Raw genomic sequence first — 23,020 nt, forward strand, 5'->3', positions numbered from 1 at the left:
TTCATTATAAAATTTTTATTCTACTGCATCGTCATTCAAAATGACAAGAATTTAAGCAAATACCATCCAATGTCAGAAGATATTCAGGGTGGTCATCTGCAGTGTTTAGTGGCAAATTAATGGCAGCAGGTTCAATTTTTAAAAAGTCAGGTTTCATTTAAGTAACAATTAAGATAAGCTTTGTCTCTGTATATAAACATCCATTTGGCTTATACAATCCCATTTTCTCCAACTGGAAACTGTGTAGGATCCAGTCCGACTTTCTTCATTGATACGGCGATATCAAACAAATAGTCATAACACTCACACCTATGAAAGAAAAAGCAAAAAGGATTGAAGGTCCTTAGAGAAACAGAGTCATCCAAACCTAATCATCACACTTCTCCTCTCCATAAGTTAGCCCTGTTCCTAGCTGGTTAGGAATTTTTCTCAGTTTCAAGCTACATTTTTTCTTATTTTGCCCCCACCATTGTTAAAACATGGAAAGGGTTAATATTGAACCATATTATATAATTCTCAGGATATAAAAGGGAATTTTAAATGCACCACTTATATAAATTTAAATTTGTTACTATGTGCCACTTTTTGAAATAAATGTAGCAAACCATTATATAACTTGGATTTGCTCTATTCTCCTTTCCAGCCTTAAACTCCAAGAACAAGGTCTGACTCCTTCCTTGTATCAAAGTGCATAGTGCCTTCCCAAATAGTAGCTCATCCAATAAATATTCCTTATTAAACGAATACACGATGCAAATCAAATATCTAGAAATAATTTAAAAAATATTTAAATTTAAATCAACTTGACCAATAACACATAAAAAAAATCACACTTCATTTGAAATCCTAAGATATAGTTTGTTCTCTTTCACATTTAGAGTGTGGTGACTTGTCCCAAATGCTCTTTGATTTATGCTTACATGGTTTTAGCCTTCTCCCACGTTTCTCCCCAGACATAGACGCCGTGACGTCTGACTAGTACCGCACAGGAGTCTGGGTATTCATTCATTGCACGAGCCATTCGTTCTTTGAGGTCTTTCTCCTCAGGCGTATTCTCAATAATCGGTACCACCAATATATCATCGTATCTACAGGATGAAACAACCCATTTTCCCCCCATTAAAACAACAGTATTCATATGTAAAATTTACAGTTTTTTCAAGCAACCAGTTAGACATCCTCTTTGTATCTGGAAAGCCACTTCAAGTTACGAACAAGATGCTGCATGTTAATTCTTTGTATCTTGCACAAACATCTGTATCAAAAGATGCCTTGGGAATTTAGCAGGCATTATTCCAATCCCAAGACTAAGTGGCAGAATTGGTATAGGATACCAAAACCTAACAAAAAAATTATCAAGATCATACAAGTACTTCCTTGTAGCGGAGGCAATCAAAATATATTCAACAGGAGATGGGAAATGATAGAGTTCAGAATCAGAACTGAAGGAGGGATTAACAATTGAACTACTTATTCAATAGGAATTTTTCAATGATACAAAACCTTTTACTTAACTCTGTAGGACCTGAGCGTCTCAGACAAGTAAATACAGGTGTGGTCTGTGGCACTGGGCTAGCAAGAAACTTCTGGAGATCACTATTAAAGGTATGATATCATTTCAGAACATCCTTAAGTTAAGAACTTCATTTATTGCACCTTGTTTAATTAATACATGTAATGAAATCAGAACGTGTGTTCCTTTTTGTTCATGTAATAACATATAAGCAAATAACTTAATTATTATAAAGTTTAAGTCTATCCCTGAGGTCATTTATAACCAGTCGAAACTCAGACATGTTTCCTTTTCACATGAATTTCTCTTGCCTTGGTAATATAACATCTGCTTTTTCACTCCCTCCGTAAGGCTAAACTTAATCAAAAAGCTCTGCTGCAGCATTATCAGCAATTGCTACGTTAGGGCAGGTACAGGCTAAGTAGCTGTCATATGTAACTTGGCCAACCATTATTATTAACAGTATGGAGTTGCTCATTACTTCGTTTAAGTAAAGTAGATGTAGTTATAAAATATCCTTCAATATGGAAAGAATGAATTGCTAGTCCCAAATCTTTCCTAATATTAGTCAGGAAAACCACAAGCTTACATTTTCCTCTAGCACAGTGGTCGGCAAACTCGACTATTAGTCAACAGAGCCAAATATCAACAGTACAACGACTGAAATTTCTTTTGAGAGCCACATTTTTTAAACTTAAACTTCTTCTAACGCCACTTCTTCAAAATAGACTCACTCAGGCCGAAAACCGACTTCTGCGCATGGGCCACGAAGTTTCAATCGCACTGCACGTGCACACCCGCACGTGGTATTTTGTGGAAGAGCCACACTCAAGGGGCCAAAGAGCCACATGTGGCTCGCGAGCCGCGGTTTGCCAACCACTGCTCTAGCATATACTGAATAGTCAGACATATTTTCAGGGGCCAACTTATTTCACAGCAAAAGAAGACCTGAAAGCTAATTCAATCCAGGCCACCCACTTTAAAGCTGGAACACAAATCCTTACCAGTTAAATGAGGGAAAGAGCAAGGATAGTCCATGATCACCAAACCGTGTTCTTTCCACTATACTATACACTTGCATTTGCTTCCAAAAGGGAGGGCAATTAATTTAAACTAGAGGCCCGGTGCACAAAATTCATGCACTCAGGAGGAGGGGGACTCAGCATGGCCTGCGCCCTCTCATAGTCTAGCAGCCCTCAGGGGATGTCTGACTGACAGTTTAGGCCCGCTCCCCAGTCAGACATCCTTAGTGCTGCCATGGAGGCGGGAGAGGCTCCCACCACTGCCGCTGCGCCCTCCAGCTGTGAGCCCAGCTACTGGCTGAGCGGCACTCCGCCTTGTGGGAGCGCACTGACCACCAGGGGGCAGCTCCTGCATTGAGCGGGATCAGGCCGAAAATGGCTCTCCAACATCCCCCAAGGGGTCCCGGATTGTGAGAGGGCACAGGCCAGGCCAAGGGACCCCACTGGTGCACGATCGGGGCCAGGGAGGGATGCAGGAGGTTGGCCAGCTGGGGAGGGACCGCGGGAGGGCTCCAGGGCATGTCCAGCCCGTCTAACTCAGTCCTGATCGGCCAGACCCCAGCAGAAAGCTAACTTACTGGTCAGAGTGTCTGCCCCCTGGTGGTCAGTGCACATCATAGTGACTGACCGATTGGTCGACTGTCTGCCCCCTGGTGGTCAGTGCACGTCATAGCGAGTGGTTGAGCGGCCTTAGCATATCATTAGCATTTCACTTTAATTGGTTGAACGGACGATCGGATGACCAGACACTTAGCATATTAGGCTTTTATTATATAGGACTAGTGGCCTGGTGCACGAAATTCATGCAGGGGGGGAGGTGTTCCTCAGCCCGGCCTGCACCCTCTCCAATCTGGACCCCTCGGGGGATGTCCGACTGTCGATTTAGGCCCGATCCCACAGGCCTCTCAGATATCCCTCTCGAAATCCGGGACCGTGGGCTTCTAACTGCTCAACTGCCTGCCTGCCTGATCGCCCCTAACCACTCTGCCTGCCGGCCTGATCACCCCCAACTGTCCCCCCCCCCCCCGCCAGCCTGCTCGCCCCCAACTGCCCCCTCCGCTGGCCTGATCACCCCCAACTGCCCTCCCTGATGGCCTGTTCGCCCCCAACTGCCCTCCCTTGCCAGCCTGATCGCCCCTGATCGCCCCTAATCGCCTCTGCTTCGGCCCCACCACCATGGCTTTGTCAGGAAGGTCTCCCGGTCTAATTAGCATATTATCCTTTTATTAGTATAGATTAGTATAGATATGGGAACCTCCCCTGATAAGAGCTTGATATGTGAAATTTTTTTCTCAAGATGGACTTTAAAAAATAGAGTAGAGAATATCAGAACCCTCCTTTCTTTCTTCACCCATGTTCCTTTGCTCCTTCTTTGGAAAACTGGACTCTCAGGATTCTCTCCAAACTCTGATAAAATATTACTCCCCCTTGAGCTGTAATAATGACTATGTTACTGATTTCCCAGCCAGGCTCAAATAAAATCACAAAGGATGTCTCAAAAAAAATTTGTATTCTTTAAATTCTGAAACATTCACAAGAATATACTAAATGTGTATGTTACAATACATAAGAAATGGCATCTTTTTAAAAAAATCATGTCTGTTTTTTTCTCTCACACAGAATTCAAAAGCTCTCTATTGTGCTCTGTTCCTCTACCCACCCTTTCATATGTTCTTTTTATTCCTTCACCGAAGAAATCAAATACTGATGAAATTGATATCTCACATAATGCCTTTCCTTCAAGACCCAGATATGGAAAAGGCAGCTATACTTTCTTTAGTATGTATAATTTCATAATATAAATATTTAACTTTTGTAAATAGGTATTTCATGGTGCTGAGGAATGCTTTAGGCACACAATAAATATTAACTACAATCAAATCAAATTAATTTCTCAGCACTCTAGTTTAAACATGTACTTTCTATTACATGCAGCAACAATAAGATATTGCTGTCAGGACACTTTATAAAACTGGCACCCCTTTCCTCTGAACAAGGCCCTTTAGGAAATGAAGACTCAGGAGTAAGGATGCCGATACATTCAAATAAAATGCTGAGCTTGTACCCAAGCCCCAAGAACATGTTTCCTCATGTCACTATATTCTAGATGGATGAATATTACATTTTTGTGGGCTGGTGAAATTACATGATTTTATCTAGGCCTTTGTTCTATACTATCTGTGCTACTTTCCAGACTGAAAAATTATAAAAATATGGAGATCTACTTAATGGAAATAATTATAAAACTTTTATAAATATGAACATACTAGAGGCCCAGTGCACGAAATTCCTGCACTCAGGGGAGAGGGTCCCTCAGCCCGGCCTGCACTCTCTCGCAGTCTGGGAACCCTCAGGGGATGTCCGACTGATGGCTTAGTGGGAGCGGGCCTAAGCCATCAGTCGGACATCCTTAACGCTGCCGCAGAGGCGGAAGAGGCTCCCACCACCACTGCTGCGCTCGTCAGCTGTGATCCCGGCTTCTGGCTGAGTAGTGCTCCCCCTGTGGTAGCGCACTGACCACCAGGGGGAAGCTCCTGCATTGAAGGTCTGGTCCCTGGTGGTGAGTGTCATAGCAACCAGTCGTTCCGCCATCGGGCTGAAACTGGCTCTCTGATATCTCCTTAGGGGTCCCAGATTGCGAGAGGGCACAGGCCAGGCCAAGGGACCCCACCAGTGCATGATCGGGGCCGGGGAGGGACTTAGGAGATTGGCCAGTCAGGGAGGGACTGCGGGAGGGTTCCAGGGCGTGTCCAGCCTGTCTCGTTCAGTCTCGATCAGCCGGACCCTAGCAGCAAGCTAACCTACCAGTTGGAGAGTCTGTCACCTGGTGGTCAGTGCATGTTATAGCAAGCAGTTGAGCGGTCTTAGCATATCATTAGCATATTACGCTTTGATTGGTTGAACGGCCAACTGGACGACTGGACACTTAGCATATTAGGCTTTCATTCTATAGGATTCTAGAAATACAAAATCAAATAAAAACGAAGTGAAAACTTTAGCAGGGGCTGAAACTCCCTGCAGACAAAGTGAAGGTGGGGATACCTTGCTCTCTGGGTGCTTCAGTGTAGGGACATAATCTTTCCACCTCTACAGAAGTCTCAGCCAAGGTCTTGTCATTTTGCTCTGACAATCATTTCATTACTCATGTTGCTAATCATTTACCAAGGCTGCAGTGAAAGGGGTGGCGGGGGAGACATCTGATCTGTGTCACTAAGAAGAGATCTGGAAGTATAATATCAAGGGGGGGTCTTACTGAACACAGATTCCACAACAACTCATTATGTGCATTAAAAAATCAGTAGCCTGGCCAAAACCGGTTTGGCTCGGTGGATAGAGCATCAGCCTGCGGACTGAAAGGTCCCAGGTTCGATTCCGGTCAAGGGCACGTATCTTGGTTGCAGGCACAGCCCCAGTAGGAGGTATGCAGGAGGCAGCTGATTGATGTTTCTCTCTCATCAATGTTTCTAACTCTCTATCTCTCTCCCTTCCTCTCTGTAAGAAATCAATAAAAAAATATATTTAAAAAAAATCAGTAGCCTGTTTATTAAAAAAAAGGAGAAATGCTTTTCAAATTCTTTAAGCAAAAGTAGAAAAGAAAATACCTATAATACCCTCCCGAGGTACACTTCCTTATTCCTTTTATCATCTCTTGATGTGTAATTTTAAACTCCTGTCCTGGAAAGAGAAGGGTGGCCATGACCGCGGCTTTCGAGTGGGTGTGAATCACTGCGCCTGCTCCTGGGGAGGAAAGAAAAGTCACATGTGAGGTGAAAGCTAAATTATACCTTAAAATTAAGAAAAAATACACACATGCGCACACACACACACACACGCATGCATTGGAACGCACATTTATATATGCACTTGTTGTTCTAGGTATGGGATAAGTTGGCAGTAGGTAGTAAGGTAGGAGGGAGGGAAGAAAATAGAAATACTAATAGAGGAGTCAGAAAGAAAAAAAAAATTACACTTTATCCAGCATCAGAACAATTAATTCCTTATACTTTACATGTGCCCACGAACTAGCTTGTAGATGGTCTGAAGTGCAGCTATAACGATCATGGAGATCACAATCACAATACTACTATCACCTACTTAGGGCTTCCTATGTGCCAGGCACCTACTTAGAGATCCCCTTTTTATGTTATCTCTTCGCATCATCACAGTCACCATACAGGTCACCAGCTGATGGTCAGTGGAAGCTCGGAGAAGTTAAAAAACGTGTCCATGGTTCACGGACAGTAGTGACAGCACTTGAATTTGAACCCAGGTCCACCTGACCCCTGATCACCAAGTTAGGCTTCATAGCACAGGACGTATCTTGGTAGCATAAGGGATGATTTTAAGGTGTAGATGTAATGAATTTACGTACAAAGGACTTGTATACCATAAAAGTCGGTAAGCTTGTTTAGCTTTATGCTGGGAAAGCTTCATGCTGTGAGAAGCTGCTCCTTCAGTTTTATACTCAGTCAGAGCTGACAATGTTCGGGAACAGAGGAGCATGGTGACTTACTCAATACTGATTTCATGAAAGCAACGTTCCATGACTTCACTGCTGTGGCTGAGCCAGTACTTCAGTTATAATTTCCCATTTTCACAATGTCCTCTAGGTTCAACCTTTAACAGGCTGTTTTCTACCACAATTTAGGAGAATTAAAATAAGACTCCTATTTTTATCACACAGTACATTTTTCAAAAGGAGATTTACTTCTACTACAAGTTCCCAGAGGTATAACTCTAAACTGAGAGTGGGAACCTGATTGCAAACATAATCTTTGGTCTACTTGACAATCTACTAGAGTCCCACGGATCTCGGTTGGAATTCTGGACCCAAAATGCTCACTAGCTGTTTGTTTTGGAAAATATCTTCCTAGAGCCTCTGTCCTCTCACCAGTAAAATGGACTAATAATAGACCTTGCACATAGGCTGATGTGAGGACTGAAGGGGTTAACACATTGAAAGCTTGGGTGTGTAGTAGGTACCCAAGAAATGTTAACTGCAGCAATAATTGGCATTATTTAGGGGAGCCTACTCCGCAAATATTCTTTATATCAAATACATTTCTGCCTACCTCTCATAGTATAAGCGTTCATAAAAAGAGGAGTACACTGGCTTTTTCTTAGATTCTTATACGACGGAGGTCCGCTTATGTCATGTTCATTGATGTCACAAACAAACATGTCTTCAGGCTATTTACAGAGAGCAAAAAAGAAAAAAAGAAAGTTTATACGATATCATTAGAAATGTCCCCTTTCTTATGTATACAGGGACAGGGAAAAGTAGGTTTACAGTTGTGAATATGAGAAAGAGTTTATTCTTGTACTAGAAGCCCAGTGCACGAAATTCGTGCACGGCGGGGGGTTGTCCCTCAGCCCAGCCTGTACCCTCTCCAATCTGGGACTCCTGGAGGGATGTCCGACTGCCCGTTTAGGCCCGATCCTGGTAGGATCGGGCCTAAACGGGCAGTCGGACATCCATCTCACAATCCAGGACTGCTGGCTCCCAACTGCTTGCCTGCCTGCCTTCCTGATTGCCCCTAACCGCTTCTGCCTGCCAGCCTGATCACCCCCTAACCACTCCGCTGCCAGCCTGGTTGATGCTTAACTGCTCCCTTGCCAGCCTGTTTGCCCCCAACTTCCCTCCTCTGCCAGCCTGGTCACCCCTAACTGCCCTCTCCTGCAGGGTTGATCACCTCCAACTGCCCTCCCTTGCAAGCCTGGTCCCTCACAACTGCCCTCCCTTGCAGGCCGGGAGCCTCCCAACTGCCCTCTCCTGCTGGCCATCTTGTGGTGGCCATCTTGTGTCCACATGGGGGCAGGATCTTTGACCACATGGGGGCAGCTATATTGTGTGTTGCAGTGATGATCAATTTGTATATTACTCTTTTATTAGATAGGATAGAGGCCTGGTGCACGGGTGGGGGCCAGCTGGTTTGCCCTGAAGGGTGTCCCAGATAAGGGTGGGGGTTCCCTTGGGGTGTGGGGTGGCCTGATCGAGGGGCCTGTGGTGGTTTGCAGGCCGGCCACGCCCCCTGGCAACCCAAGCAGAGGCCCTGGTATCTGGAGTTTATTTTCCTTCTACAATTGAAACTTTGTAGCCTGGAGCGGAGCCAAGCCTGGGGCTCCGGCAGCCATTTCTGTGGCAGTTAATTCACCTTCTACAATTGAAACTTTGTAGCCTTAAGCGGGTGGGCCTGGCCAAGGTGTGTGGAAAGCTTTGCTTCCCCTGTTGCCGCCGGCAACCCTGGCCTGCTCTCTCAAGCTCCATTCTGCCACCATTTGTTTGAATTTGTTTACCTTCTATAATTGAAACTTTGTAGCTTGAGTGGAGGCTTAGGCCTGCAACGGCTATGGAAAGCTTGGCTTCCTCTGTTACCTGGGAAACCTTGCTCTCTGTGGCTGTAGCCATCTTGGATTGGGGTTAATTTGCATACTCACCCTGATTGGCTGATGGGCGTGGCTTGGCTGATGGGCGTGGTTTATGTAGTGGAGTGATGGTTAATTTGCATATTACCATTTTATTAGAGAGGATTATTATTTATTAATTATTGTATTATCTTTGTATTATAAACATAAACCTACTTTTGCTCATCCCTGGATACAGTATACATTTACATGCAGAGTGATAATATAATTACACATATTCAACTCATATTTTAAATATTCATATAATTGTAATTTCTCTCTCAAAATTTTTACCCATTTTGAGTATAAAAATACTTTACACTAATAAAAATATTCTAAAGAAAGCTAAAAAAAAAATTTCCCTTTAAAATCCGAAGAAGAAACTGATATGGAATATTTAACATGTATGCAATGATGTTGCTGTCATTTCATCAATTTAGGTTCTCAATTTAGCCCTGTAATTTCACAACTATATTTCAGAGAGACTATATAAAGAAACCATTATCCTAAGATGGGAGTTATAATTTCATAATATAAGGAGAAGAATACTACAGAGTAAAATTTCCTTATTCCAAGATGCTTAATAGGCACTCTCAATAATCTCAATAAGGTATATTATTCTGAAAGTTCTAAGAATTATGTAGGGCCACAGACATTTCCTAGTAATGCGTGCCTATTTCTGACTTGTAACTTTAATTCTCCAGGTGTATTACAAATGTTTTATTAATGAACCATTATGCCACAGACAGATGTTAAGTATTATGTGGTTGTTTTAAATAGATTTTAGGTATTATTATAGCATTAATACAAATGAGTCTTCTCCAAATTTGAAATAAGTTTTACAACTTTAAATTGGAATATCTTTGCGATCATTAAACAGAAATCAGCTTCGTGCATTTGAGACCATCAATCTGATTATCCTACTAGCCTGATAAAGATGGTGTTATAATGCTACAAAGTTAGAATCCCTTTTTATCATATGACTTAAGATTGTGCTATTCGCTTTTGCCCTCTAGAGGTTGAATGAGAATTCAAACCATACTGGTTGCATGGAGGACACTTATGACCTTAAAAAAAATTAATGGTTATTCAACCAATGTTTGTTGATTAGTTATTTAAATTATCATCATAGTACCACCCTTCAAAACTAACATTTCTTTTACAACTAACTCCATTTCACAAAACAACAGTTAAGTAGAGAAGAAAAGACGTCTGGGTTTAAGAAGGACCTCTTTGCCATACCTGAATCCGTTCCTTTTGCACTCCTGAAGGAGCAATGTAGATTTCATTGCTGGTAACACAAAGTACAGAAATTGGTATTTAGTTAACTCTATTGCTCTGCTTTTGCACAAAGAAAAAATGTATCCTTGCAGTCCAATCATTAATGTTCTGAATAATGAAGTCATACAAGTAGCAGCTTGATTTAATTAATGGTATAGGCCGTATAGAAAGAATACCAAATACTTTAATGCTTTTGTCATGCTGGTGACAGCGTAAAATGTTGATAGTTGCTTGAGTCTTCTATATTTTCGATGTGTATTTCTTTCTTTCCATGGGGCAAAAGCATTGGTAACCAGGCTTTCACCTGGTGTGGAGAAATACAATCTGAAAACACAAGTCTTTAGCATGAATCTTGAAGCATGAATGAGCAGAGTTTATCCTAGCATATGGGGAATGCAGTTATTCTAAAATCCAATCAGGGGGAAACATGCTCACTAGGAGTAGATGTCCCGCTGGCATGCTCTTATTAGAAAACATGAAGTTCAGAGACCTCTGCTGGACAGTTTGTTAAATTACAGTTTATTAAACTAGAGCATTAACAGGGCTACTTTTGGGGTGGAACAGTATGCTTCCTGTTTGAAAAACACATCTACCTTATGAAAATATTTGGAAATAAAAGCTAAAACAATTGTAAAAGTTACAAATGTAAAAGGCATGGCTACATCTGGAGATCTCTCTGTTATAGGATGTTGTGTTATACCCTATCATTCACAAGGTGCTCTCAAATTTGATTTGGAAATTAATTTCAAAGTCTTCTCTAAATTCTCTCCCCCACTCAAGAAAGATCCTTTTGGCTCATTTATCAGTTTCAGTGGCTTCCAGAGGGTATCAGAGCTGCCAGACGTGCAAGCGAAGGAAACACCAGTAAATGCATGCTCTAGCTTCTGCCGCTGAGGCATGGACACTGAATAAATACTAACTGTTTCATAGTGAAAATGAGGATGACAGCCTCTATTGAATCCAGCTGTCAAAATTGGGGTCACTAGTAAACCTACAGACTTGGAACTGACGAAGATGTAAGGAGATGAAAGTTCCTTTAATGGTCCACTGGTAAATTAAGGTCTAGAAAATAAACACCTGGCCTGATCATGGCAGTGAAATCCAAAGCACAGTAAGCAACCTACACACATCTGTTCTCACCAAGTAGCTAGTGCTTTAGAGCTTCGTTGCATAAGAAAACCATAGAGTGCCATTTCTCTCGTCTAGAGCAGTGGTCGCCAACCTTTCGGACCTCGAGGACCACTGGGACCTTTCGGACCTCGAGGACCACTGGGACCAGCGGTTGGTAATCGCTGTTCCAAAGGTTTCCTTAAACCAGCGGTCGCCAACCTTTCAGACCTCACGGACCACCAGTGGTCTGCGGACCACCAGTTGGCGATCGCTGCTCTAGAGCAGGGGCGGGGAACGTCCAGCCCGCGGGCCTTAGAGAGCCCGGGAAATCATTTGGTCTGGCCCTGCCAAGGCATTAGGAGTGAGTTCATTAAATGTTTGACCAAGTATAGTAGGCTCATTTTTAAGTAGATACTTTTGTATGGCCTACAAATGATGTCATAAATATCCAAAAGGCCCTTGGCAGAAGGAAGGCCCCCCCCATCCCTGCTCTCGAAGTCGTGGGAGTGGGCAGGGGGTGACACAGTTAAATAGGGCCCTTTACAACTACCAGGGATCCAAATATTTTGTCCTGTGTCACATGGAAGAAACTCTAGAATCATGCGTGGTATGAAGTCAAATGACCTCCAGTGGGAAGTGGACTTGCAGGTCTTCTTATGTGGGAAAAACTTAGGCAGTCCTGGGAACAGAGCCAGGTAACGTACAAAACAGTCTGCTGGTAAATAAAACCCATCCACAAAGTAGGAAAATCCAGGGTATTTATCCTATTTATTCAAGTGATTGGTGCGCCAAATCTGTTTTTAGTACTGCCTTTGTAAAATGAAAATTAGTTCAGACTTTGGTCAGCATTGGTCATTAAAAGATTAGGTAAATAGATTTTAGAAAAAAGTATTTTTACACCTACAAAGAAGGAGATATCTGGATAAAAATGCAAAGATGACAGAGCTTTTATCTTAGGAGGGAAATATGCCAGAGACTAAAAGTACAGTATTTACTTGTTGCTGTAAGCCGCAAACAAAAAGCATTTTAAATTTCAAGGTATTAAGTTTTGGAATTTCTTTCTCTAAACTCCCTGCTCTTTCTTAAGTGTTAAGCAGACAGATAAAACCCAAGAGTCCATAATACATCTATTTTTATTTACTGTCTAGTCATTTGAATCTTACTATGCCTTAATTATCTTGGCTATAAATGAGTTTATTAACTTTAAGTCTAATAGCAGCAATAGGATTAGTATCTCTGACATATAATATTACAGCTGTGAAAACAGGAAATGCTAAATGTGAATGGTAGGACCCAACCTAAACACAATGGCTTCTGAGTATCCTAGGATTACCTTGCTCACTGTCATTTTCTTGGTCCTCCATTTCCTCCTTCTGATTTAATTCTTACATGTATCTTAAGCTCTTTTATATACATCTTTTGGTATCAAACATCAGTAGCATAATCTGGAATAGTCCCAGCCAAACCTTGGAATCAGTAAATAATTTTATATTCCTAAAGAGCTTATTGCCAGTATTTTTGTAGAAACATAGTCTACTGGGTGTGTATTTCATTCCTAAGCATCAGACGAAGAAAACCAAACTTTCCCTAACAACATGAGAATAATATTGCTGACAAAGTAGTTGATGTGGGCTTTTGAAGTCATTTAAGTATTAGGAAAAAAGTGGGATATTTTAGTACAAATTACTTATTTTACTATGTAAGGCACAAATTTAATAAGATTCCAAATACAGGGCCAGAAAATTGTGGCTGTTCCCACTTATGAACCCCAGGAGGAGCTCCTCAGCCATTAAGAATCTAAGACAAAGTTACACGAGGCAACTTCCCTATAAACGGACTGTAGTGCTTTAAAAGCCATTGAATTTTTAAAAGGTGTCAGTGAGTGTTTTAGGGTGACCACACAACTCAGTATATGGATTAGTAAAATTCTTCTAGGAAGAACATAAGTCTTTTCTGTCTATACTAGAAGCCCGGTACACAGATTCATGCACTGGTGGGGTCCCTCGACCTGGCCTGTGCCCTCTCGCAATCCAGGACCTGTTGGGGGATGTCGGAGGTCCAGTGCACGGACTTAGCCTGATCCCCGCAGGCCAGGCCAAGGGACCCCACCAGTGCATGAATCCGTGCACCAGGCCTCTAGTATGCATATAAGATCTTTGGTTAATCTCTTCCCACCTTCCCCCTTCCCTCTTCCCTCTGAGATTCATCAGTCTGTTCCATGTTCCCATGCCTGTGCAATGAGCGTCTGCCCCCTAGTGGTCAGTGTGCATCATAGCTACCGGTCGAACGGTCACTTAGGCTTTTATATATATAGATATATATTTTTAAAACCCTCTTTAGATTTGCAATGACCCTTTATCTGCAGTCTGTTTCTAACTTTGCTTTCTTTCTTTTTTCTAAAGAGCCAGTTAAAAATGGTTATTTTAGCTCAGTTTGGTAGAAAGCTCTATTTTGTTCATATACAAACTACTTCTGCATATGCAAATAAAAAGTAGTTAACTAAGGGCAATGCTTAGAATAATACAGCTGAGAAACCAATGCTAGGGCTCAACTCCTAAATGCATGAAATAACAACAAATGTTGTTTTCATAGGACTTTGCTAGAAACAAGTCATCTCAAAAATTTTGGCAAAATAACCCAAAAGCCTGCCCAATGCTGACTTGACACATTGGTACTGGGTTGATGGTAAGGAAAGAGGCATAAATGAAAGTCCGATGGACCACACGGAACGTGACCTTCCCGGACCAAGTGCATCCCCTACACACATAACTGTGAAAGTGGTTGACTGAGACCCCTGCTGTTACTTCCCACACTTCAATTAATATTTCACGAGTTCCTTGGTAATTTGAATCAGATGAAATTACAATGGCATCATCTCATTTTGCGGTATGCCATAAAATCCCTTTTGTTCCAAATGTCCTGACTACATTTTACATTCCTTTCACACAATGCAGCCTCCTTGGAAGCATTACTATATATACTCAATATTATATAAATGTTGTAGTAATCCGATTTCGTTAAAGAAAGTGAATTACGGTAAAGAAATAAATCAAGTTACTCAGTTTAACATTCAGCCTCCAGACAATAATATTCTTAACCATTTCAGGAGAAAAAAACACTTGAGAGAATGAGATGCCTTAACCTCTCTTTTCATTGTCAGTAAGTTGCTTATTTGTTCATCCTCTTGGAGAAAAGACACTGAATAACTGAATGAAGTATTAAATACTATTCATTCCTCCTGTTTCTAATTCAGAACCTCTTGTTTTGTCCTGTGCCTCATGGACCCATCAGGTGCTATCTCCATTAATAATGATACATGTGCTTAGAAAGGCATATTGCCTTTCTTTTGACTCAATAACATGTAATTTTCCGGATTTCGATAGTTGGTGATCTGTATTTAAGTGGCTTTAAAATATGCATCTGGACCTTTAAGGCAAATCCTGTCTACCTTGGCAATTCCAGACATATGAACATACCTGGCAGCATGTATTTACCTTTGGTACTCCAAAGACCAAGGACCAGATTATTCTGGTTAGAAATTGTGTTCCCAACTCCTTAGGTATTTATTATATTGCAACTTCAGCATACTTGTTCCACTCTGTTATGCAAATATCTACTTCTCCAAGTGGAGATGAAATACCTTCAGTATCACATAAAACTGCATCAGTTGTTCTTTGGACATATGCGCGTTAGGCTCCCCATGGTCTGCTTCTACGGGGAATTCCCAGAAATACAATCAGCCGAAAACTTACCCATGCTTCAAGCTAATTCCTCCTCCAGTCCCAGTGACCCAGCCCAAATGGTAAAACTGTTTGCAAAGCTCTGGGATCAGGTATCTTGGGTGTTCCTTGTCCTTCAAAAGAGGAAAATGATTTTTAAAATAGACATAATTTTATCAAGTGACTATTGTAGCTTCTATTATTGATATCTCTATCAATAAGCTAATTTAAGGAAGTTTAAGAAAAACCTACCAGAGAGGGTACTATGAGGGAGAAAACTATTATAAAACATGCTTTGTTTTTAGTTTTTAGAAAGTGGATCTATTATATTATTTGGCAGCCAGGAATTATTCAGAATAAGGCCTACAATGCATTACTGAAACAGGCTCCAAGAACAAAGTGGGGAAATGTCCAGTATACACTGAGTGGCCAGATTATTATGATCTCTGAACACATAATAATCTGGCTACTCAGTATGTGTATGTGTGTGTGTGTGCATGTATATATATACATGCACACACACACACACATATATATTTTAGAGATCCGGTGCATGAATTTGTGCATGGGTGGGGTCCAGCCAGACTGGCCAGGGGGAGGGGACATGGGCGATTGGCTGGCCTGCCTGCTGGTCGAACTCCTGGTCGAGGGGACAATTTGCATATTAGTCTTTTATTATATAGGTTATACACTGAGTGGCCAGATTATTATGCGTTCAGAGATCATAATAATCTGGCCACTCAGTGTACAGTATATTACGAAGTGTCTATTGAGATGGCTGAAATAAAATAAAATGTAGTGTTGAAAGGAACATACTTGTCATCTAGCGAATTTCTTTACACAAAGCAATTCAGTAAGGCCCTATATATAGGATATACTATAACATATACAATTTTTTTATTGAATCAACACACAGAATATTGTGATTACATTGTTTTCTCTTAGTATAAAAACAATATATACTCATGAAATATAGTCAAGAAAATAACATAGAAAGCATTTACTCAGAAACAATCATATTTCTGTGAAGATAGGCATGCTCAGGAACATATGTATGTTCAGTTGAGATAACTGAGACTTATTTATTTTTATTGAGGTATAACTGATATACAACACATCAGTTTCCAGTGTACAACATAATTATTCGATATTTCTATAGTGAAATAATCAGCACAATAAGTCTAGTTAAAATAAAAGCCTTATTTTTACATAAGTTTAATAATTACTTCTTTGGGGAAAAACACACAAATGTTTTCCTCTCTTTTTAAAAGTTAAAATGAATGAAAACAAAAATAAAAAAAATACAATGAACTCCATTTTTGGAAGCATGACATACAGCCTTAACTTTGAAAACAACTAAAATGCTGCAGAAATTATTTTTCAAAATATTTCAAAATACATTGTTGAGCTGTCAAAAAAGTAAGGTCTCATAGAGGCCATAAAAGAAATGAGAATGCCCTGGCTGATATGGCTCAGTTGGTTGGGCAACATCCTGTGCACTGAGAGGTCATGATTTTGATTCCTGGTCAGGACACATACCCAGGTTGCAGGCTTGATCCCCAGTAGGGGAGACAGATGCAGGAGGAAGCCAATCAGTGTTTCTCTCTCTCTTCCTCTCCCTCCCACTCTCTCTCAAATCAATAAAAAACATATTTAAAAAAAAAAAAAGGAAATAAGAGTAAGTCTACCTGGAAGGGAAGTGAGCTCCAAAGCCATCATTTCCCTGAAGGTATTTGCAGAACTCTGATGACCTTGAGCTTCAATTTTGATAGCTATGCAAACTACTAGAAACACAGATAAAACCTAGGGCATGCCCAAAATAGGCATCTAACAGAAAATTGCTATATACACGAGAGACTCCAAGGGGTTATTCCCTCTATCTAAAATAGACCCACTGAGCAGAAAAGCACAGCAAGGAAGCTTGCCTACAAAATCTTGGCACTGGGTAAAAAGGATTAAAACATCTTTGAATCCAAATTATTGTTGAACAGACTGAATTTTCAGCTACTTAACTGGATTTCTGAAATCATGGTAGGGTAGTTTTTCAAATTCACCTTTTAATATTTGACATACACATTTTATTTTAGGTATTATAAACTAGAGGCCCAGCGCATGAAAATTCATGCACTGGGGGGAGGTGTCCCTCAGCTTGGCCTGTGCCCTCTTGTAGTCCAGGAGCCCTCAGGGGATCTCGGACTGATGTCTAAGCCGTCAGTTGGACATACTTAGTGCTGCCATGGAGGCTGGAGAAGCTCCTGCCATCGCCGTTGGCTCGCCAGCCATGAGCCTGGCTTCTGGCTGAGCAGGGCTGCCCCTGTGGTGGTCAGTGCATGTCATAGAGACCAGTCATTCCGACGTTCAGTCGATTTGCACATTAGCCTTTTATTATATAGGATGATAATTTGATGGAATAGATTCAAAATATAAAATTAAGAACATGGGAACACTGACATTCTTTTAAGTTCTGATTCAACATATGGCTTAGGAGTAAATGGACATACATTCAAATCCACATTACACAATTTTATCCTTACATGACTTTGAGTTTCAGTTTACTGATCCATAAAATGAGAACATTATGAGGGTTAAAATGAGATCAAATGAATATAAAGCACCCAGCACAATGTGTGACACAGTCAATGTTAGTTTCCCTCCCATTTCAATGAGTTAAAAATTCTTGAATTAAAATTAATAGTCAAGCTATGTTGTTTTTTCTTACATCTGTCCTTACTAAATCTAGCCAAGTTATCCATACCCTGTATAATTTGCTATTTCCTTTTTTAGAGATACACATGTTCTTTTAATTATATAGTAAAGTACAGCTAATGAGAAGACTCCTGTACTTTTCCAATCCTGAGAACCACCAATTTTCACAGCAAGTTACAAACATTATAGAAAATGGTCTGTTATTAAGGGTCTCCCTTTGCCTTTTTGTCTTTTCCAGTACTGAGGTATTATAGCAATTAGCCAGCTTCGTTCTAGAGGAATAACAATGAGAAGGCAGCTGTTGTTAATGCAACTTCATTCAATCGTTCAAACCCACAAAGTTACAATTTCAAGAAGAACAATCACTTAGCAGGAGGGACCAACAGAGACATATTTGGTAAAAATGCAATCATTTAAGTTGTCCAAAGTAAAAATCAGAATATATATTTTTAACAAGAATTGACAGGAAGGAAAGGTTTGGTATTTAGTTTTCCCCTGAATGTCAATGACATAACTTGTCTATTATTGTTACATCTGGTTTTCAATTAGAATAAGAATTTAGAAAGACATATCTAAAGATGGATTACAAGCAACTGCTCATAGTAAAGGTCTTACTCTAAGTGAGGGAGGAACATTTACCAGTACATAGTGTTTTGTATATATTAAAGACATTAAAGTCTAGGGTTTTTGAATCGGTATTTTATTTTCCCAATTTTTCAATCTAGCTTTTTAAGGAAATCAGTCTCCATCGTCACTGAGATACCTGACAGCCAACCATGGCTCTAATCCCCTCCTCTACTTTTTGTTTCAATCTCAGCATAGTATAGAGCAGAGATGGGCAACCTTTTGAGCTTGGTGTGTCAAACTTCGCCAAAAAACTGAGCATAACTCGGGTAGTGTGTCACTTCGAGGAAAAAACATTATTTCGCAAATGTTTCATCCTCAGGAGCAGCAAATGTTTCATCCTCGGCATGTGGCCGTCTCAGTGGCCGCGTGTCATCAGAAATGGCTACGCGTGTCAGTGCTGACACGCGTGTTGACACGCGTGTCACAGGTTCGCCATCACTGGTATAGAGGCTTGTATTGCTCAGACAGGTTTTCTTGGAGATTCTAATGCAAATATAAAATAAACCTGTGTTAAGGATATTATTTAACCCATGAATTAATGAGGGAACCAGAAAGATGTCACAACTGCTACCACAATTCAACCTTCATCTCTATGAACAATAATCATCTGCACTGCTGTCAGTCATCTACAATTCAGAGTTGTAAAATAGCTCAAAGATGGCCCCAAGTCAGCTAGTAATCTCCTTTGCTCATTTCAGTCTTTCACAATTTTTCCTGACCCTGGCCCCAGGAAGGGACTGGATGCAGACATAGCAAAACTGTCAGCATTGTTTGTCTCTGGTTTTTGCTGCTTTCTGCACATCTGTTTCACTGTCCTCTAGGTGCATATTGGTTTTCTTTGCAACTTCACCTCCACTCAAAGCCCTTTGCCACACTTAAAAACTCTTCTTCACATCAGTCACGCCCTAACTAGAAATCAGAAGACCCTAAGGCAAGTCAGTGACCCTTTCTGGGTATCAGTTTCCTTATATTAATAATCTAGATCAGTGATTCTCAGACTAGTGAAGTTCAAGACCAGTAGCTTTTGTTTTTAAATTTTAGGGACTGACAAAAGGTTGCCAAGTTATAGCATTAATTATACTTAACAATTACTATCACCTTCTTTCAAAAATAAAGTACATTTTTAACATAAGAAAAGTAGGAAGGATAATCTCAGAATGAAAGCTAATCCTTGAAATGAAATGCTATTAATTTTGCGAAATTCACTTTTTCACTGTCCTTATTTTTATTTTGCAATAGTCGAGTAAAAATTCTTTCAGAGACTGATATTTGGGGAGGATTAAGGTTATCTTTTCCTATTTGGTCTCCTTGCCTACAATTTCTCCTTCTCCAGCTTACCCTTCACTCTACTATTAGTACTAAAATAATAAAACTATTTTGATCATTGAACTCCGTTCCTTACAGCATCTAATGGCAAAACACCACCTTTTTAGTCTAAATCCTTCTGCTTTCTTGCCCTAATTTAACTTTTCAAATACTTTCACTTTTTTTTACATAAGTCTTCCAGTTCTATTCAACCTAGCTGTGGATGTCAACCATCAGGAAGGCTCTTAAAGACCCCCTGGTGTTCACACCATGGTATATAGTTCCTCTCCTACATTGTACCAGGGTTGGTCTATATGCCCAACAGACTACTGCAGAACGGTACTATGTCACTTCTGGGATTAGGCTGTAAGACTACAGCTTCCATCTTGGTTGTCCTCTCTCCTCAGTTCACTCGGTGTGGGGAAAGCCAGCTGCTCAAGATACTCAGACAGCCTGTGCAGAAGGCCACGTGGTGAAGAACTGGGACCTGTGGTCAAAAATCAGTGAGGAACATAGGCCTGCCAACAACTACATGAGGGGCTTGAAAACTCACTCTGGCTGAAGTCAAGTCTTGAGATCAATTGTAGCTCCAGCTGACAGTTTGGCTGCCAACTCATGGGAGACCCTGAGCCAGAACCTCCAACTAAACTCTCCTGGGTTCCTAATCCTCAGAAACTGGGACACCAAATGTTTGTGTTTTAAGCTTAAATTCTGGGATACTTGTTCCTAATCCTCAGAAACTGGGACACCAAATGTTTGTGTTTTAAGCTTAAGTTCTGGGATACTTGTTATGCAGCAATAGATAACTAAGATATTTTCTTGCCAGCCAAGAATACCTTTATTTGTCTTTGCATTGTTATTGCTTATGCTGGATCTCTAATAATCCCAGCTCTAGCTGCCAGATTCCTGCTTGTCAGCCTTTACACCAGGCCCCCTACCCACTTCACCTATCTTCCTTCTCTTATGGTAGCAAGGATCACTCCTTCCTTGGACTCTGTGACACAGCATTTGCTCTATGTACCTTTCTTTTGGTATTAATTATGGAGCCCTCTCATTCATTCTTTCCGCAACTTTTATTGAAGGCCCCAAAGAAATGAATATGAGGAAAATAAAATTCTTACCCTTGAGGAACTCACAATCTAGTAAAGAAGTTAACAGTTATGAAGTGACAAAGCAACATACAATTCAAGCTGGTCCTGCGCATTATGGGAGTAAAAAGCTCTGGGTGGGAGGGAGCGGTAGTTAGGAAAAGGTTCATAGAGGTTGTGCTAAGTCTTAATGGACTGGGAATAAGCTGGATAGTTAAAGAGGAGAAAGGGCATTTCAGTCAGAGAGAACTCCAGTAGTTGGAACTGGTTATAAATTGGGTTCTGTGGAATGGAGGGGAGAGGGAGGCAGATGCACAGGAGCTAGGACTTTATGTTATAGGTACTTAAACCACTGAACAGTTTTAGATAGATGACATGACCAGATCTTGGGTTGGCAACATTTCTACAGTGGCAGTGGAAAGAAGAGGATGAGGGTGGTGACCAAGGAAACAAAAGAACAGACCAGGAAGGAGGCTGTGGAAAGAGTTTTTAAAGGAAATTGCAAGGACATGATGGTGGAGATGGACTTGGAAGGTATTTTAGAAGTTAAACAGAAAGGATTAACTTTGGGTGAGAAAACTGAAGAAACTCAAGGTCATCTGTGAAACAGGCTTGGGGCAGAGGATGAGGATAGATGGTGAGGTTTTGGGGTAGCTACTTAGGGGGATGTGACAGGAAGCTCCCCAGAGGCCTGCCTGAGGTGCTCAGAGGATAGCAGTAGGACATCAGAATACTTGGAGAGAAACTTAAGGGGTTCAGAACAGGCCTCCTTAAGATGTGCCACTTTGGCACCCGAGTAATTTTGAGCAGAAGGCAATCGAGACCCTGCAGACTCAGGAGAAACATTGATTTCTCCCTTAAAGAATTTAAAGTTGGGGCCTTGCTCATAAAAGTTATTACCAGAAATAACTTTTCATGACCTGTCTATAAGGCAGGGCAAGCTTCTAATTACTTAACTTGTGCTCTTATCAAAGAATGACCTTCCTCATGTATGTGGGGCGCTCTGGCTCTTACTAGTATGTATATGGGGTTCCTTTATGTACTATGTAATTTGATTTGGTTAGTTTTTCTTATTAATCTGTCTCATGTTAATTTAATTATTGGACCAGCCAAAAGAACCTAGAAGAGTAGAGGAAAAGTTCACCTCCCCCACAAGTATTTCACAAAATCTCTGGCTGGTTATTACTTTTTCATTGGGACCTTCAGCCCTAGGAAAGAATAATGGGGAAGGAGTGAGGGGGCTAATTTTATCTCTGCTTCTTAAGCAAGGTTTCTCACAATGTATCGAAGTTGTTTATTTGTCTGGTATTCCTACACCGTAGGCCATTTGTCTTAATCATCGCTGTATCAATGAGCACATAAGTGCTCCATAAAATTGTTAGTGTGTATAAGTAAATGAAAAGCATATACAGTCCCGGGGTGGATTTTCCTTTGACCTCAGTTTAAGGAAGAATCGTTTCTATGATCATCTCATAATCACTCTGAACTGAGGCAGGAAAACTGCTCAGAGGGACCGTGCTGGCTACTGAGGCACAGGCCCCGGTCCAGGCGAAGGTTTCCCGTGGGCCTGCAGCGAGCTTTGCAAACCTCAGGCTGGTCGCCCGTGCGCCGAGGGACGCTGGAGAGCTCGGTCTCTGCTCCAGTTCACTCCAGGGCTGCACGTTTCCTCGACCGGCCTGCCTGTCTTCCCGATAATGACAAGCTGCTTTGAAACACACACTTAAGACTCTCCTCCGTTATTTTTCCTTTCTTTGACGTTTGGTGCCCAGCTCCCGCTGTAGGATACAGCCCAGCCAGGCGAGCGGCGCGAGCCTTCAGGTCGCCCTGTGGAGCGTGGGCTGCAGACCGCGGGGGTCGCGCGGGGATGGCGTCCCAGCCGCCCGGAAGCCTCCGCCGCGTTCCCCTCCCCAGCGCCTCGCCCCCTCGGAATAAAAGGCACTGGCGGCCCCGCCCCTACCTGCGCGCCGCTTCGCCGCCAGCAACAATGTCCCTCCAGAGCGGGGCAGTCAGACATGGCCCGGACTAAGGGGACCAGTGGCCTTCAATCAATAGGCGCACGCCTTAGCTCCCGGCGACCCGCCTGCACTGCCGAGGCGAGATCTTCAATCCAATCAGGCGAATCTGAGGACAGCACAGGGGCGGGGCCGACCAGGCGAGGGGCGGGCCTGGGAGGGCCTCGCCGCCTGGGGAGCCTGCGGCGCTGCAGCCTGGCCGGGAGGCGGGGCCAACGAGGTTAGGGGCGGG

General features: G+C 41.7%; 1 protein-coding gene across 1 annotated transcript; it reads right to left on the reverse strand.

Annotated features, from left to right (window-relative positions):
- Window positions 1-22,882, reverse strand: APIP (APAF1 interacting protein). The gene is made up of 7 exons (XM_079787401.1): window positions 22,734-22,882; window positions 15,084-15,184; window positions 10,183-10,231; window positions 7,608-7,725; window positions 6,138-6,273; window positions 921-1,088; window positions 1-309 (listed from the first exon to the last, which is right to left on the reverse strand). Exons 1-7 carry the CDS (start codon window positions 22,788-22,790, stop codon window positions 210-212), a joined length of 729 nt encoding a protein of 242 aa, XP_079643527.1. The 5' UTR covers window positions 22,791-22,882; the 3' UTR covers window positions 1-209.
- Window positions 22,883-23,020: the final 138 nt, after the last annotated feature.

Source organism: Cnephaeus nilssonii (genome assembly GCF_951640355.1).
Source record: "Cnephaeus nilssonii genome assembly, chromosome: 13".
Lineage (NCBI taxonomy): Eukaryota > Metazoa > Chordata > Mammalia > Chiroptera > Vespertilionidae > Cnephaeus > Cnephaeus nilssonii.

Bases quoted from the DNA above. Each gene is read 5' to 3' on its own strand.
- APIP (XM_079787401.1), bottom strand. From the start codon at position 22,790: ATGTCTGACTGCCCCGCTCTGGAGGGACATTGTTGCTGGCGGCGAAGC. The intron at 6,274-7,607 runs GTAGGCAGAAAT...TTTCCTCCCCAG, and splicing joins GAACGCTTATACTATGAGAG to GAGCAGGCGCAGTGATTCAC. The intron at 310-920 runs GTAAGCATAAAT...TTTCTTTCATAG, and splicing joins TGGGAGAAGGCTAAAACCAT to GTGTGAGTGTTATGACTATT.